This window comes from Cucumis sativus, chromosome 6, assembly GCF_000004075.3.
Source record: "Cucumis sativus cultivar 9930 chromosome 6, Cucumber_9930_V3, whole genome shotgun sequence".
NCBI lineage: Eukaryota > Viridiplantae > Streptophyta > Magnoliopsida > Cucurbitales > Cucurbitaceae > Cucumis > Cucumis sativus.
This window is the reverse complement of record NC_026660.2, coordinates 28,725,151-28,740,907: the sequence shown is the minus strand read 5'-3', so window position 1 is coordinate 28,740,907 and position 15,757 is coordinate 28,725,151. Positions and strand designations below refer to the sequence as shown.

General features: G+C 33.1%; 3 protein-coding genes and 1 long non-coding RNA gene across 6 annotated transcripts; 2 read left to right on the top strand and 2 right to left on the bottom strand.

Annotated features, from left to right (window-relative positions):
• Positions 1 to 82: 82 nt before the first annotated feature.
• LOC105436036 lies at positions 83 to 445 on the top strand. The gene has a single exon (XM_011660204.1). The coding sequence runs from the start codon at positions 83 to 85 to the stop codon at positions 443 to 445; it is 363 nt and encodes a 120-aa protein (XP_011658506.1).
• Positions 446 to 1,857: 1,412 nt separating this feature from the next.
• Positions 1,858 to 4,169, top strand: LOC101217556 (cardiolipin synthase (CMP-forming), mitochondrial). Of its 2 annotated transcripts, none has more exons than XM_004134708.3 (8): positions 1,858 to 2,473; positions 2,587 to 2,653; positions 2,761 to 2,835; positions 2,924 to 2,975; positions 3,240 to 3,325; positions 3,444 to 3,518; positions 3,637 to 3,731; positions 3,805 to 4,169. In XM_004134708.3, the coding sequence occupies exons 1-8, from the start codon at positions 1,986 to 1,988 to the stop codon at positions 3,896 to 3,898; spliced, it is 1,032 nt and encodes a 343-aa protein (XP_004134756.1). In that variant the 5' UTR covers positions 1,858 to 1,985; the 3' UTR covers positions 3,899 to 4,169. The 2 variants fall into 2 exon arrangements, with proteins under 2 accessions (XP_004134756.1, XP_031743178.1); XM_031887318.1 differs by having other exon boundaries at positions 1,883 to 2,247.
• Positions 4,170 to 4,244: 75 nt separating this feature from the next.
• On the bottom strand, positions 4,245 to 8,084 carry LOC101217794 (derlin-2.2). Of its 2 annotated transcripts, none has more exons than XM_031887319.1 (7): positions 7,973 to 8,084; positions 7,667 to 7,789; positions 7,001 to 7,100; positions 5,437 to 5,651; positions 5,262 to 5,345; positions 5,020 to 5,073; positions 4,245 to 4,671 (listed from the first exon to the last, which is right to left on the bottom strand). In XM_031887319.1, exons 2-7 carry the CDS (start codon positions 7,763 to 7,765, stop codon positions 4,489 to 4,491), a joined length of 735 nt encoding a protein of 244 aa, XP_031743179.1. In that variant the 5' UTR covers positions 7,766 to 7,789; positions 7,973 to 8,084; the 3' UTR covers positions 4,245 to 4,488. The 2 variants fall into 2 exon arrangements, with proteins under 2 accessions (XP_031743179.1, XP_004134757.1); XM_004134709.3 differs by having other exon boundaries at positions 7,864 to 7,985.
• Positions 8,085 to 12,173: 4,089 nt separating this feature from the next.
• LOC116404458 lies at positions 12,174 to 14,227 on the bottom strand. Its single transcript, XR_004217296.1, has 2 exons — positions 13,756 to 14,227; positions 12,174 to 12,521 (listed from the first exon to the last, which is right to left on the bottom strand). It is a non-coding gene; the product is annotated as an uncharacterized LOC116404458 (long non-coding RNA).
• Positions 14,228 to 15,757: the final 1,530 nt, after the last annotated feature.

Sequence of the window (15,757 nt, the reverse complement as noted above, 5' to 3'; positions counted from 1 at the left end):
AAAGGAGGTGGCATAAACTCGAAGCAACCCACAAAAGTCCTCGAGGAAAGGGCCTTTTTTTTTCACTTCAATTTGGAGTAAAATGTATAAAGGAATGAGCAGAAGCAGAAGCTTCAGTGAGAAAATGGGTGGTGCTGTTGCTCCACTTGCAATTGGCACACGAGGTACTGTGGGGTCGCTGGTGATGAAGGAGATTGAGTACTTTACCAAACTTGAGCTCGAACGCCATGGAATTTCTCACACTATCAGTGGAAATGCTTTGAGGAGAAGTGATTCTAGAGGAAGCTTTTGGCTTTTGTCATTGACTTGGAAGTGGAAGAAGAGAAAAGGCAACAATGGGGTTCTCCCTAACATTTCCTCTGCTGTTGAATTCTCAAAAAGCAATCGCTTTAATGGGATTCCTGGTTTTGGTTACAGGATTCTCAAAGATGACTTTCCCATTTGATTTTTGATTTCTTGCTTCAATTCAAAAGAGTCTTCTTTTCTTTTTCTTTTTCTTTTATGTTGAATTGCTTTCCTTTTGCTCTGTTTTTGTGCTTCATTTCGAGGTTTGCAATGTTTTGACTGAAAAGGAAATAAGAATTATGTTGCTGATTTGATTCAAATTAGACAATATTCTATAAAAGATTGTTCTTGTAACTATCATTAATCTTTTTCTTCTTCTTTCTTCGACTAATATTTGTAGCTTGAATCAACCAATAAGCTTTTTATTTTGATTGTAATTTATTGAAACAGAGAGATTAGTTTGTTTTATGTGTTTAATGGTCATCATATAACTTGGCTTCATAGAAATCTTGAGTTATGATTCGATATAATTACAATAAATCATGATCAAGTAGGCAAAGTGGAAATCATATCCATAGCTAGAATGGTGAAATTATGAATAACAATTCTTCTGCACCAAAAGAAGTTTAGTAAAATAGATGTTGGTATCATTCTGCCATCGATACATATGTATACTAGCAATGTCATGTAGATAGTAAAAGTAATAATTATTTCGTTCATGTTTGTATGTAGAAAAGGTTATAGGATACAAAATTAGCACTATGTTCTTTGTGCCCATGTCATTCACAAACACAAACTTTAATTTTTTGCTCTATAAAATAATATCTTTTGTCCATTGGAATATAGTTAAATAGATAAGTTACAAAATGGACGATAAAAAAACCCACACTTATCCAAATAAAGCGTTAAAGAAATTTAGAGAAATTATAGTAAATAGAATCCTTATAAAAGAGATTCTAAAAATATAACACAATTTAAAATTATTTATAAACATAGCAAATATTAAGTTGAAACTAAGTCGTGTTTGTGGTAGTAGTTGTCGCTAATTAAGGATAAGGTTAGGGACGTAAAGCTTCACTGTAGATCAATTTTATTTTCTTTATATTTCTCAAATTGAAGACTATCATTTATCATCGATCGTAGCTATTAAATATCACTAATAGCAATTATTAGTAAAATTAGTCAATAGATCTCGTACAGTAACTATTAGTGATAGCAATTGATAACTTTCATTTGAAAAAATCATAAACCAACATACTAAATGATGGGTTGAATTATTTTATTCTTGTGGTGTATATGCTATCATTTTGGGGTTTCTTTTCTTTTTTCATTTATGCAATCAGCACAAAAGTTTAAGCCATTAACCAAACTTTTAGGACAATAGTCTGTTGGGCTTTAATAGGCCCAAAACAATTATTTACGTTTCTTGGTCTATGAAGGCTAGAGCAGATCCTGGAATGTTGGGCCGAGTTGATCTTTAGTTTTATAATTATCGGGCTGCAAAAAGGCCCATTGGCCTGTGAAAAAGCCCAGGCAATGTCTGAAGAGAAAGTCCACGTGTTCGCCGTCGTCTTCATGCGAAACCTGTAAAACCTAATTAGAGACAGACCGACTGGAATCCCACCGTCTCCCTCGGAGGAGTAGTCAGCCACCCCCATCATCATCGCAAAGGCCTAAATCAGAAAGACAATGCTTTACTAATGGCGATTTTCAGATCTCTTAAAACTATAATCAAGAAGAATCCCAGTTCTAAAACCTTCCTTACGACCACCACATGTACAATCTCGACTCCTTACTCTCCTCTTTCTTATTGTCCATCACAAACTCTCTCTCCCTTCGGATATCACTCAACTAGGCTTCTTTCTCCTCTCTCTAAATTAATTTTTCCCTTCCATGGTCCTCTTTTCCTGTCCTCCCCCCCATGGAAGCTTTCACAGTCCGCCACCCCCCTTTATGTTCAAGGTAATGGAATTATTTTGCGCAGAGTAGAAGCTTTCAATTCTCGGTTGAATTTGCTTCGCAGAACCAAACTTCCTCTTAGAATAAATTTTGGGTCAGTTTCACCCCCACCACACTTGTTGGATCGGTTGAATTCGGAGAAAATAAATGATAATTGGGTGCACGGCTTCGTTAATTTACCCAATTTAATTTCATTAAGCCGGTTAATTTCCGGTCCTTTTCTTGGATGGTAATTTGAATCTTATTACATTTTCCCCATTTGACTCATCTGATCGTTGTCTTTTTTATTAGCATTTCTGCTGTACATTCTTGTTGTTAATGATGGGTAGGATTTTGATACAGGATGATATCAAATGGCTGGTACTCTTCGGCAATGGTGGGATTAGCTATATCAGGAGCAACCGACTGGGTATTGAGCGGATGCTACCTCTTTCGGATCAATCAGAATAATTAGAAGAAAAAAAAAACGTAAATGGATGATATAATTCTTATTACCTTTTGTCTTCTCTTTCGTAGCTGGATGGATATACCGCCAGGAAAATGGGAATAAACTCCGTAGTGGGTTCTTATTTGGATCCTTTGGCCGACAAGGTGAGTTTTGTAATCCCTATCTCTATTAGTTTACGTGTAGCTTGAATTGGGTTGCTTTTGTTTACTCTGGTTCTGGTTGTGAGATTAGGTTCTTATTGGATGTGTTGCTTTGGCAATGGTGCAGAATGATCTTCTCCATCGTAAGTGTTCCATTCCCTTTAATCTAATGCTCAGTGATTCCTGGATTCCTGTTGGACTGGAAAGTTCTTTAAATGTAGGATACTCTTCTACTTTCTATTATTGGAGAAGATCCTTGTTCATCGGATTTAAATTTTCTTGTTTCAAATCTCCTTCCTACTTAATCCATTGATGCCGGCAGGTAGGTTTTATGTTTAGATGTCATGTTGAAGATTAAACAAAATTTCATTGACGAGTATAAATCATGATTTTTTTTCTATGGTTAGCTGGACTTGTTGCTCTTGTTGTTGGGAGAGATGTCTTACTAGTTAGCGGTGCTGTATATCAAAGGGCCAATAGCTTGGGTTGGAAGGTGAAAAAATTGAATATTGTTCCCCTAAACCTCCTTGCTCTGCAGTCTTCATGATGGGATGTTTGCTCTGATTTTCTGGAGCGAGTTTCATGGTTAATGAATTATAACTTTCTTTCAGTGGAGAAGCTGGGATGACTTTTTCAATCTTGATGGTACCTCTCCCCAAAAGGTTGAGCCTCTTTTTATTAGCAAGGTAATTGCAACTTCCCCATAGTACATTTGCTCTATGACATGGCGCTACTGCTACTGGGAATCGGTATAATATGAGATCAGTATTTTGGATGTTTTATTAAGGATGATGATTGTGCTAGGTCAATACTGTTTTCCAATTGGTATTGGTTGCTGGTGCGCTTCTGCAACCCGAGTTTGGAACTCAGGAGACTGAGCTCTACGTCACACTCTTAAGGTATGTCAGCTATTAGCTTCTTGAAACCTCTGCTTATCATTATAAACTAACTGCCCCTTCGATTGGGTTGCAGTTGGTTAGTGGTGTCAACAACAGTGGCCTCGACAGCAGCCTACGGTGCACAGTTCATGAAGAAGAGTTCTGGATTGATTGCTCGGAAAGTATAGGTTTAGAACTTGCAGATGTTAGAAGGCTTTAGGAAGACGGAAGTATATAAGCTCTCCAAGTGTTTAATGACATGGACGAGGTGGAGATTTTACTCCAGCAGGTGTAACAAATTTCTATTCGACATTTCACTTTGAGATGAAAAGAATTTGAATTATGAGGTTTAGAAACACAAGCATGTACATAGTTTCTGTATACGAAATAGACAACATTCGTAAAGAGACCTCTATGGCTAAGCCGATGCCTTCAATCATTAACAATTCGTTTATAATCTTCCGAGAATAATCGATCACGATGAAACTTTTTTATTCAATTTGGTTTTTTTTTCTTAATCAAAACACTACCGAATGGGTTAAATTAGTCTTCATTTGCATAATTTTGAATCAAGAAATTCCAATGCAAATGAAATTGAGATTCAAATCACTATCGCACAAAGCCAATACCAAAAACGGGGGGGAGAAAATAAAGCCAGATTTGGTTATGCTATGTTACAGATGAAAATTACAATTCCTCGTCATCAGGGGTTGCTCCTTTCTAGGGTGAATGAATGCCCAAAAGATGGATCACTAGATTTGTTCAAGTGTCTAACAAACTAATCTTGATGAATATCCTCAGCAGCGGGGGCCGCAAATCTCAAATCCGCAGGTCGTGCCACTACAACAGCTTCATCAGCAAACAATGCCTTGATAAAGGATGGGGTTTTCAATGGTCGACGACCTGTCATTCGTGGGTACACATCTTCAAGAAAATAGTATGCGTGGCCAGCAACCATACCCTGAATCACATGATAATCCGTTATTACTATTGAAAAAGATTCATTAATTTAAAGCAATTCGTGCTAATAAAAAGTCATTGACTATTATTTTTCGCCTTAAGTACCCAACAATTTCATTAAATAATCATAGTGAGGGAAATTGATTTACTTTGCTGACTTGCTAGCAATTCTACATCATAGAAAAGCGGATGGAAACTTTTGGGAGACTCCAAGTGATGAGAACATTTCTAGAATTCAAGACCGTAAGCAATAGAAGTCTAGTGAATTATGCAAAAACTTAAATAGTGTCGGATCACACATAAGGAACTATGAAGAATTATAATCCAAATACAGAGTCTGACGGCATACCAGTAGATCCACCCAAGCACTGGCCCCCACAAGTACAGAGAATCCTAATAGAACCTGCGAAGGAAAAAGGAACGCTGACAAATTTAATAGTTTATCGTGAAGCTTAAGATGATGCTTGTACTGGTGAATAGAGATTTAAACTTGAAAGGAATTAACGTCGGATTGGGATAATTCCTAAAAAAATTGTCAACGCAAGGATGACTGAAGAGTAATAACATGCAAAGAAACCCAGTTTGACTCACCCAGGGCAGGTAAGCTGCCGTGAAAGTAAAGAGGCCTAAAAAGCTCATATGGATGAATGGGTTCTGTTTGCTCCACACATAAACCTGTGTATAAGAAGATTTGTTAAAGTAAAAAGTAGGATTGCAAGAAAGGAAAGAAATGAATGCTCCCATCTAATCTGAGATAGAAACTGACCATCATGAACGTCAGAGAGTTGCTAAGGAATATAACTTCAGCAATTGACTCAGACAAGTAAGGTATCATTCCCCCAACCAAAACAATTCCAGTCAGCACCGTGGCCCCAAATAAGAGCATATAAAAGAAATCAGCTGTCCTTCCCCTAAAAGAGTTTTCTTCCAGAAGTTTGCAGTATCGGGCAAGAAAAAACATGTGAAACAAAAAATCCAAATCTGGCAATAACAGACACATCAGAAATTAAGAGTGGAACGTCAGATAGTTGTCTTCGTCTTATCCAAAAGAAATATATCCATACAGTATATCTATAAACAGAAAGGCTGAAAAAGTCAAGAAAGATTGAACATGCCACATTTTCCAGCTCTTTAGTACTAAATGATGGGCACAAAAGTGGTAACCAAACCATAAAATACAGTGCAAAAGATGGCTAAATCATAAAATGTGAGTTCAACGAAAAAACTTTGAAGGTTCACGGTCACTTGTCAAAACATTGTGATGTCAATCTAGAAATTTTGCAACAAAAACCAACAAGGAACTCCCCTCTACAAAAATTTGCCACATGGAATAAAAGAACATGTGCAACAAACTTGCACAATGTAGGTCAGCACTGCTTCAATTGCTAATTGCATCCCATGTGCATATAGAATAGAATTTCATAAAACATAAAACCTCAATAAACAAGAACAGGACACTAATGTCACTCTCATGCAATGCAAGTCTGCATGAGCACTTATTTCAAAAGTTGATGACCAATGACTATAATCAGAAAATGGCAGCAGATGGAAGCTAATAAGGAATGTTTGTACAAAGAAAAAAAGAAACGGTTTTCTACAATTACCAATTATATGTACATGAAAAACTAGTATACTTAATGATTGGCTTTCATGTTTCATCAGATACAAATTTACATGTTGCTATCAATAGTAATTATTTTGCTTTAAAGGTGTTAACTAATGTACATTTTATAACAGTTGCCAAACGAAGGATATATTTCTACTTCTAGTTCTGGAGCAAGACATGAATTGAGCTTCATCATTGCATTAAAGCTTCCATGAAGAAATAAATGCAAGCTTTAGGGGCTAATATAACAAAAGCTCAAGTAAATGAATGAGTTTCTTCATGTCAGCAGTCGATGGTCTAAAATGTCAGACAGATAATCGATGCTAAGAGATAACCACTTTAGTCAGCAACCTTGCCTTTGCAATCGCTCATCTAATTGTTTGATCCAACAAATAACACAGAACTTGCGATGTACATAAAAGCTTCATTAAAAATTATTGAACTTTTGAAGGAAGATAAAATATATAGTAGTTTGTAGGAAAAATGTTGTAGGCAGTAGCATAAAAAATAGTACAATATTTTAACATAACAATATACGTCATTTCATCATATTTGTGAAGAGGTATAGAAATAATAGCGTCAATTTCTAGTGAACAAATTACATCCTATAGTTACAAAAAATCTGTCACCGAACCAGTTATTCTAATCATTCCACGATACCTATAAAGCACCACGTTAGTCGAAATTCATAAAAGCCAAGACAAGGTTGAATTTCAATAATTACCCATTTTACGGAAGAACAAGAAGTTGGTAATGAGACGCCAGAACTGATACTTCTTGGCCACAAGGATAGGGTTCAAGTAAAGATGATGCGGAGAGATAATCTGTAGAGTATCAAACCCATGAGAAATTATTGAATAAACGAAATGATAAGCTACAACAATAAATCAGCTGTTAAACTCTAAAGTTAACAAAAATAGTGATGACTAACAAATGGCAATAAGATATTAAAGGGATAAAACACACGTTCTAATTGTATTATATTTCAATTGAAATCAACCTGAAACAACAATACGTTGTGCACCCATTTTGAACCACCCAGTATCAGGAAACATTGACACCACAACTAAAGAAATTTGTACATAAATCCCCACGGGTCAATAAAATCAACGATGATCACAATAGGCAACCAATATTTAAATCTAAAGACTTGCTAATAACTAAAATCCCTCAAGTAATATTAATCGATATCAGTAATCATCCGGGATAGGAAAAACAAAGAATTAATGAATTCATAACAATCAAAATCGAAACTGAGAGAAAACTGTGAAGGCATTCTAAAAATATTCCGTTTCAAACAATAACATAAAAGATTATCCCTAGAAAGAACAAAGAGGTAAACCTAGATGAGCTACAGCAAGAAATGGATAAGGAGAGGCAAGGTACATACATCAAGAGAACAACCAATTGTGGTAGCAATAGCAGCCGTGAGATAGGAACGGGTGATAATAGGCATTTGCTTGTACCATTCTTCAACGGCTTGAGCCATCGAATCTCAGAAAGAAATGATTCCCTATAAAGAAAAAAACGTCAGGTGAAGATCGAAGACGAAGAAGGGGGTAATGTTTATAAGCTTGAAAGAAGAACCGGAGCTCGGAGCGAAAGAGATTCTCCGGCGAAATCCCAACTGGGAAAGAGATCCGCAGAGTCGGAAAGGAAAAAATTTAGAGGAGAAAGACGGCGAAAGAAAACAAACTCGCTATTCCCCGTTCTGCTCTTTTACGTGGCGGTGACGATTTGGCGCGAATAACAGCGCGAGTCTATTCCACGAACCAATCATCGCTTTCGTAAATTCACTAATCTTACTGTTATATTACAATTTACCACAAAAATGGAATGACGTTTTTCTTGGGCTCGGCCCATTAATTGATTTCATGGAGCCCTCGTTTTACATGGGCCAGCAGTCCTAGTTTCCAGGCCCAATCCACAGCCAGCCAATTTTTCACTGCGTCCTCCCTTGTTATTTTTTAACCAAAGCTTTCACCTTCTCTCCATCCCAATAGTCACAAAATTCAAGGTTTTTCAGTGCTGGACCAGATGCAGATGGGGAAATGCTCGACAAGCCATTAACCAGGCTTTGAATTCTTCATCACTAAGCTTTAGCCTCTCACTAATATGATCATTGCAACCAGGAGATTTTCCAATATAATTTATTTTTCATGAACTTTTTGCAAATAGTGGATGGATGCTAAATTAGATAAATCGGCGCTGCTGTAAAATGGGTGTCAATGGTGTTCCTATTCTTGATATTTCCAATGTCACCACGCCCTGGAAACGAATTGCTGCCCCAATATCTATATAAGGGTAATTTGCTCAGATGGAAGTTCCTAACTTGTTAAGGAGTATTATACCAGAAATTCAACCAACGACACTCAAACTTTTGTCGCTGGTATCCTTTAAAATTGTGAGCATCAACTATCCACTTTGAACAGAGGAAAATGAACTAGGGGAAGAATGATGACATCTCCAGAGATTGTTGTCTTGTGTTCCATGAACTTCCAGATGGGTTTGGTTCTAACTGCTAAGGTAAATCAACCCACTTGCTGGAAGATTATAGGAGCGCTTCCATATCTGCAGTATTTCATATAAGTAGGTAGATCTATATTTTATCAGTTTCTAGGAAAAACTACTATCTTAGCACTGTTTTGTCAGCATGTAATAAAGAAATGGAAGATAGTCTTAGCTTAGACAGACTTCCTTAGCCGGTGGAAAATTTGATCGTCTAATGCATAAGATTCTTCATGTAATAAAGAAATAAAAGATAGCTCTTAGCTAGTTGACTCTTAAGTCATATCTATGAATAGACAGTCTAAATCCAGCGACATGTAGTCTCATCCATACATTTGACCTTCATTTTCTTTATTACTATTGTGACTTCTATTCCTTTTTTCAAAGATACTTTTTGTGTCGGTGGAATTTTGGTCTGTTTTATATTCCAATTGGATGGTTCCATGCTGCAAATTTTGACTACGGAGTTCCATCTGACAGTCGCTTCAGGGATCTTTAGAAAGTGTTTTATTGGATCATTTATATTAACATCTCTTTAATATTACTGACAAAAGCTAGGTACTTACCTTTACCCTTTGTTTATATGATTATCAAATATTAATCATTTTAACAGAAGGGTTATAAGTTAAGATATGCATATTATTTTCCTGGTTTAAGATTTAATGTGAATCATGTACACATGATCTGAAGGCCAGCTCAGGAGCCGCTTAGTCTCCCTTCATAATTTAAAGCACATGCTGTGCTAGCTTGCTTCTTCATTGCCTTATGGATGACCTTCTTCATTGACCCCACAGCCAAAGTTCACACTTTCACACTTCCACATAAATTCACTCATAAAATGCCATGTCTCCACTCAAACTCTCCCCACTGCCTACACCTGAGCTTAGTTTAGAAGAGAGAAATGAGTTTGGTTCTTACTAAGAGGTCGAATGGTTACTGTAAGGTTGATAAAGAAGATCCAGAAGAGATAATTCATCGAAGAGCACAGTTTCTAATCAACAAAGTGTTGGAAAGAGCAGATTCCATGGGGAAACCTTCGTATCTGAGAATTAGAATTCGAAGGCTGAAGGTTAGATTTGGGAGGAGATTGAAGAGGCTGAAGAAGAGTGCAATGGGAAGTATTTCAACTCTCAAGATTGGTGTTTACAAGCAAGTTATTACACAGATCAGAAATTGCAAGTCGTTGTTTGGCCGGAAACAAACTAACTTTGCCAATTTTCCTGTTTTGTTATCATCTTGAAGAAAACTCACCATAGTTTTCATCAATCAAATCGTTGGAAACTTGATTACTTTTTCCTTCGAGCTTTAATTTTGTTAATGAGCTTTCTTATATGAATTAAAGAAATTTTTCTAAGCATTCACTTGGCTGCTGGTGTTAAGGAGCTTTCTTTAATTTTGGTGTTTTGAACGGTTTCTTTTCCTTTATTCCTTTTCCTTTTTTCTTCTCTCTTCCAGTTTTCCCTTGAAGGTTGCAGAAGATTACGGAATCAAACTCAAGTCCATGAAAACTTATTAGGATAAACTATATGTTTAGTCCCTGCATTTGGTCTAAGTTTTCAACATATATTTTCAAGTTGTTGAACTTTTAAGAATTTGTGTGTTTTTTTAATTCTAAGATTTCAATTTAAAGGACTCTTTATAGTAATCTTTTACTTATTACAAAATAAGTAAATAATATGGCAATTTAAACTTAAAAAGTAACTGTAGGAAAAAAAAAATAACAATTTCTTAATTGGGGGCATTTTACTTTCTAATATTAATATCTTGTAAATAGTTCATATTTTTTCTATCCATGGCAATGTTTCTTAATCTTTTCTTATTTCGAAAATAATACAAATAAAATTACTTTAAACACCCTTTACAGACTTCATATTTGCAAATTATAGAAAGTTGTTATATGAAAACTTCGAGAAACTAGTTAGTTTGATAAAGTAAATATTTATCAATCTATCAATATCATCACATTTAAATTCAGTAGATTTTATTATATTCAGATTTTATTATATTCAACTTTTAGACTATACTACCACGTAACAAATTGGTTTTTTTTTTTTTTTGTTTTTATCTTTTAAAAACATTTTTTATCTATGAAACTCAACCATTGGTTATACTTCTATAACTAAGATGCAAGTTAGGTTTCTTTTTTGAGAACTTAATCATTATACTTCTCAAATTATCATTCTATGTTAATTCACTTTCTCACATCTACTACAAATATTTTAATTGGTTCAATTTCACGTAACAATAATTTAAAGAAAAACTTTATCAAATTATTCACATTAAAATTTGTTGAATCAAAATCATATGTTTTCAAATAATTATATTATTATAAGAAATTATAAATTAAGTATAAATATAAAAAACAGTTGAAGTGATGCTTTTGTTTGTATTACCAAACATTGTATACTATTTCTTTCATTTTACCTAATGTTTATTTTTTCTCTCTCAATTGATTTTCTTAAAAGAACGTCCATTATTTTAAATGCTACGTCAATTCTAAATTAAGGTTAAGTCTATTAATTAACATATTCTCCAAAATTGGAAGATAAGAAAAGTATTTTTTTTTCAAAACTATATATAATGAAAATGCTTTTCTCGTAGTTGTAGCCAAGTGGCTTTAATAAATACGTTACTTTAAGTCGAAGAGGAGAAAACACATTTTTATATAAGACAAAATTCTTTCAATTCCAAATCTCCCATCATTGAATAGTCAATATTATTCATCTGTAAAAGGAGAAAAAAAAAGAACAAACAAACAAACTTAGATTGAAGAATTTCTTCCAAAAGTTTATATTGGATTACAGAATAATTGGTGAGATTATTTTCATATCAAAAGGCAAGTATGGTTTAGGAGTTTCCAAATGGACTAAAGAATGAGTACAACGCCGTGATTACAGCTTTTAATTTACATGTATAATTCAAGTACATATTCATTATTTATTATTTGATTTCTTTAACAAATTGTGAGGATAAAGCTAAATATGAAAATTTTAACTTTTAACTTTCAGCTTACACCAAATTTTCTCATAACCTAGTTTTAGAATATGGAATCAGAAGATAAAGTATAATTAAGTTGGATTTTTTCATAGGTTTTCTCTTAAGGTTTTTCTTTGATTAACAAATATTCTATAAATTTAGTTTACCACCCTGAAACGCAAAAACTCATATATATAGTTTGATTTTGTAAAGTATCACCATGTGCTGCTTAAATAATTTTCAATATGCTGAAAATTTATCATCACAGAAATAAAGAAAAGAAAAGCAAAAACATACAGCACATGTAGATGAATAATAATATTTATGATTATGATCATTACCCAAACCAATCAACTATATTATCACATAACTAAAAATTAATAATAATAAAATTTTAAAAATGCTACATTTTCTTTTTTTTATTTTTTTAATACTATATTTGCAATTACTTTATAAAACTAGATAATTGTAGACCACATCCCTGTATTTCATAAACATAAAATCACTCTTATAATTATTCATAAAAGGAAAAGGGTACATAATTTTATAAATGGAAACAAAAAGGAAAGAAAAAATTGTAGTGAAAGAAAGGTGAAACCCCAAATGAGATAATAATTGTAGGGCACGTGAGCGGCATGTGAGCAAGACATTACCGACATTTTTTAGAAAAGAAAAAATAAATAAATTTACCATATTATGTTTTGGGTTGGATCTGAAGATAAACGTGGTCTCTTCTCATAAGTCATATAACAGCGCAATACCTAATTATCAAAGTTTTGCATCAATCTGGATTATTGCCATTCAAACAAATAGATTTATATATAATACACATCAAATAATATAACATTTTGACTCATTAATCATTCCATAATTAACCAAACACATAACACATGCTTTATAATTTCAAAAGAAAAGGACTAGCTGGTCAACAAACATATGTACTCCAACTAAAAATCAAATTAATCAACACAATATCTTATATGGTTGTTAAATTATCATCTTAACTATTTGGTACAATTTGTCAACGGTACCAAACCTAGCAAAGCAACACGCCCAATATTACTTTTTTTATGTATCTCTAGGGTTTATGTGCTTCAGAATTTAGTAAATCTAAATTTGTGGACTTTGTTTGAATTGTACAAATTAATCACGAATTTTATACAAAAACATATATTAAATGTCCAACCTATTTGAAGTGTCTAGATCATTTACACAATCTAATGAGACAAACATAAGTTCTATTTCACAAATAAAATCCCACACCAAAATGTGCAGGTTAAAGTTTTATAATTATACATAATATACATATGCCTTTGTCTTTTTTTTTTTTTAATTAAGAAAAATACTTATACACACCATATATTCTCTTCTCACAGAACTGCGTTTAGAGTAGAAAGATTTCAAATTTTAGATAAAAATTAAATCATACAACAAGTGTGTGGTAGCGATTTTGGAACCATCATTTGTATCTCAAGTTTCATTCCAATGAGTCCTACACTACATAGGGTCCTCTAATTCTTTTTCCAACGTTATTATTATTGCTTATAACTTATCTTCACGAACACAGTGGTTGACTCAGTAGTATATAAAAGCACGACCTTAATAAATAGTTTAGTTATGAGTTCTATCTATAAGTTTCTTTGGCACATAATTTTTGAACATTAAACGACTGATCCTATAAAATTAGGTTAGGTGGATGTAGATTTGTAGATGTATAAAAGAAAACAAAAACAAAAACAACCCATATACTCATTTCTATTAAACTGAATTATGATCCCCATATAATCTCGATTCCATTTAAGTATAATTAATATCACAATGGGTTAAATCTAAACAGCATCCTAGAATCCGTTCGATTATTTCCCTTTCATATCTTTCCAATGGTAGTATTTTAAATAATACACAATCTTAAGAAGAAATAAAATAGAAGAAACCGAAAATAATATATTTTGTTTCAAGAAACAAATAATAAAAATATTTTAGATATATACGTACTTCAAATCATCTCAGGAATGCTTTGCAATGAAGGCCTCCACGAACGTTGCTGACGCAATTTCACAACTTGGTCATTATTATTATCACCATTTTGATAGTTAATAACATTCACAAGGCGAGCCATAACCTGTTCAAAGCTAGAATCCGCCATGTTTAACCATCCAACCAATTCTTGAAGCTCCTTCTTCGTCATCCTTATTTTCACCTCTCTCAAATTAGTCTCTTTAGAACTACCTTCTTGGTTCCTTCTCTGAGGGTGGTTCTTGAACGGGGGAGTCGTCGGATGGCTGCCTTCCATCACCGGAGTGGAGGATTGAGCTTTGCAACAGTTACCCATGTGATTGGTGGGAATTTAATTTAGTAATTTGGATCTCTTGGCGGATATTTGTATTATTGTTGTTTTGAGGGTAGAGATTTGGTAACATCCCACATTGTAAACAAAAGTACGGTTAGATTTTTAACACGTGGCATTTGATGGGGATGGTGGTTGACCAAACTCCGATTCGGAAGTTTTTTATTTGTGGGACCTACAGTTAAATGATGATCTCAACCGTCACAATTACTTTGCTTTTATGTACTTCACCATCTCCCCAATCTAATTAACCTAAATAATTTTAGATACTGTCCCACCCAATGTACCTGTTTTTATTTTCTCAAAATGAGATTAGTTCAATATTATTCACATCAATATTCAATCTTTTTTTTGTATTGTTGCCATATTAATTAATTATTGATTGCAGTATAGTTTTACTGTAAGTTTGATCCTTATAATTTTTAAAATCAACCAACAAATCTCTCATTCAAAAAATAACAAATAAATAAAACTATATCAATACAAAAAATTATGTAGAAAAAAATACGTTATGTAACATAGCATAACTTAACCCAAAAAAAAAAAAAAGTTAAACTCTCCCACTACAAAACTAAACCATATGAATTGCCAAAGCCAAGTGGGACAACAAATGAGAAACTTTGTTTCTAGAACGAGGAGAAAAAAAAAAAAAGTAAACACGAAAGGCATACCACAAAACATTCCTTAATGAATTATTAGGCCAAATAACTTAATCAGTCGGAAGTATCATCTACATTGAAAATAATCTAATATGAATCCATCAAATTAGTTTTTACAATCAAAAGGACAGAAAACTCATTTGCATGGGAGAAGTATAACTATTCAATATATTTGGTAGTATTTGACTATAATGTTTATACATTATTTTAGGTTAATAATTTTATATTAAACTCTTCCTAAACTAGATTTACTATTCCTTATATGGAATATCATACTATATGTCCAACATTAGATTAACACGATATGGAAAATTAAGAGAATTTCAAAGAATTACGTGATATATATCGATTTATTGTTGACTTGACATTTTATTTATGGGTTGATGGTATGAGTTTTGTTTGTTTATATATATATATATATTTTTTAGTAAAACATTATTCATTATTTATGAAAGTATGTCTATTATTATTGGTTTGATGGGGAAGTTATTTGTTATGCAGCTTTCAGGTGAATATAATTGAGATCTATATAATCTATGCATTTATTTACATATTGGTTTTTTCTATGATATCTTCATTGCTTTCATTATTGATTCTCAACCGTTTGTATCCATAAATATCCATCTATATATACTTCAAGTAAAGATTACATTCAGGTAAAGAATGAAAAAAAAAAAAATTAGAGAGATGAAATAATTTGCAAACTAAACTAAATTAGCATATATACTAAATTAGAAATATATATCTTATTAATTTCAATTACATTGTAGCTAGCTGTTATAAAATTCATATTATATTAATATATCAAAACATTTTGAAAAGGAAGGTTAGAATGTTAGGATTTTAAACAACTACTATAGTGTGAAATGGAATATAAAACTGGAATCTTACTAACTAAACCACGTTTATTATATTATACTTGAATATGTAACAAATACCAATCACATATTTTTCTTGCACGTAGCTACATAAAACATCAAATTTAACACGA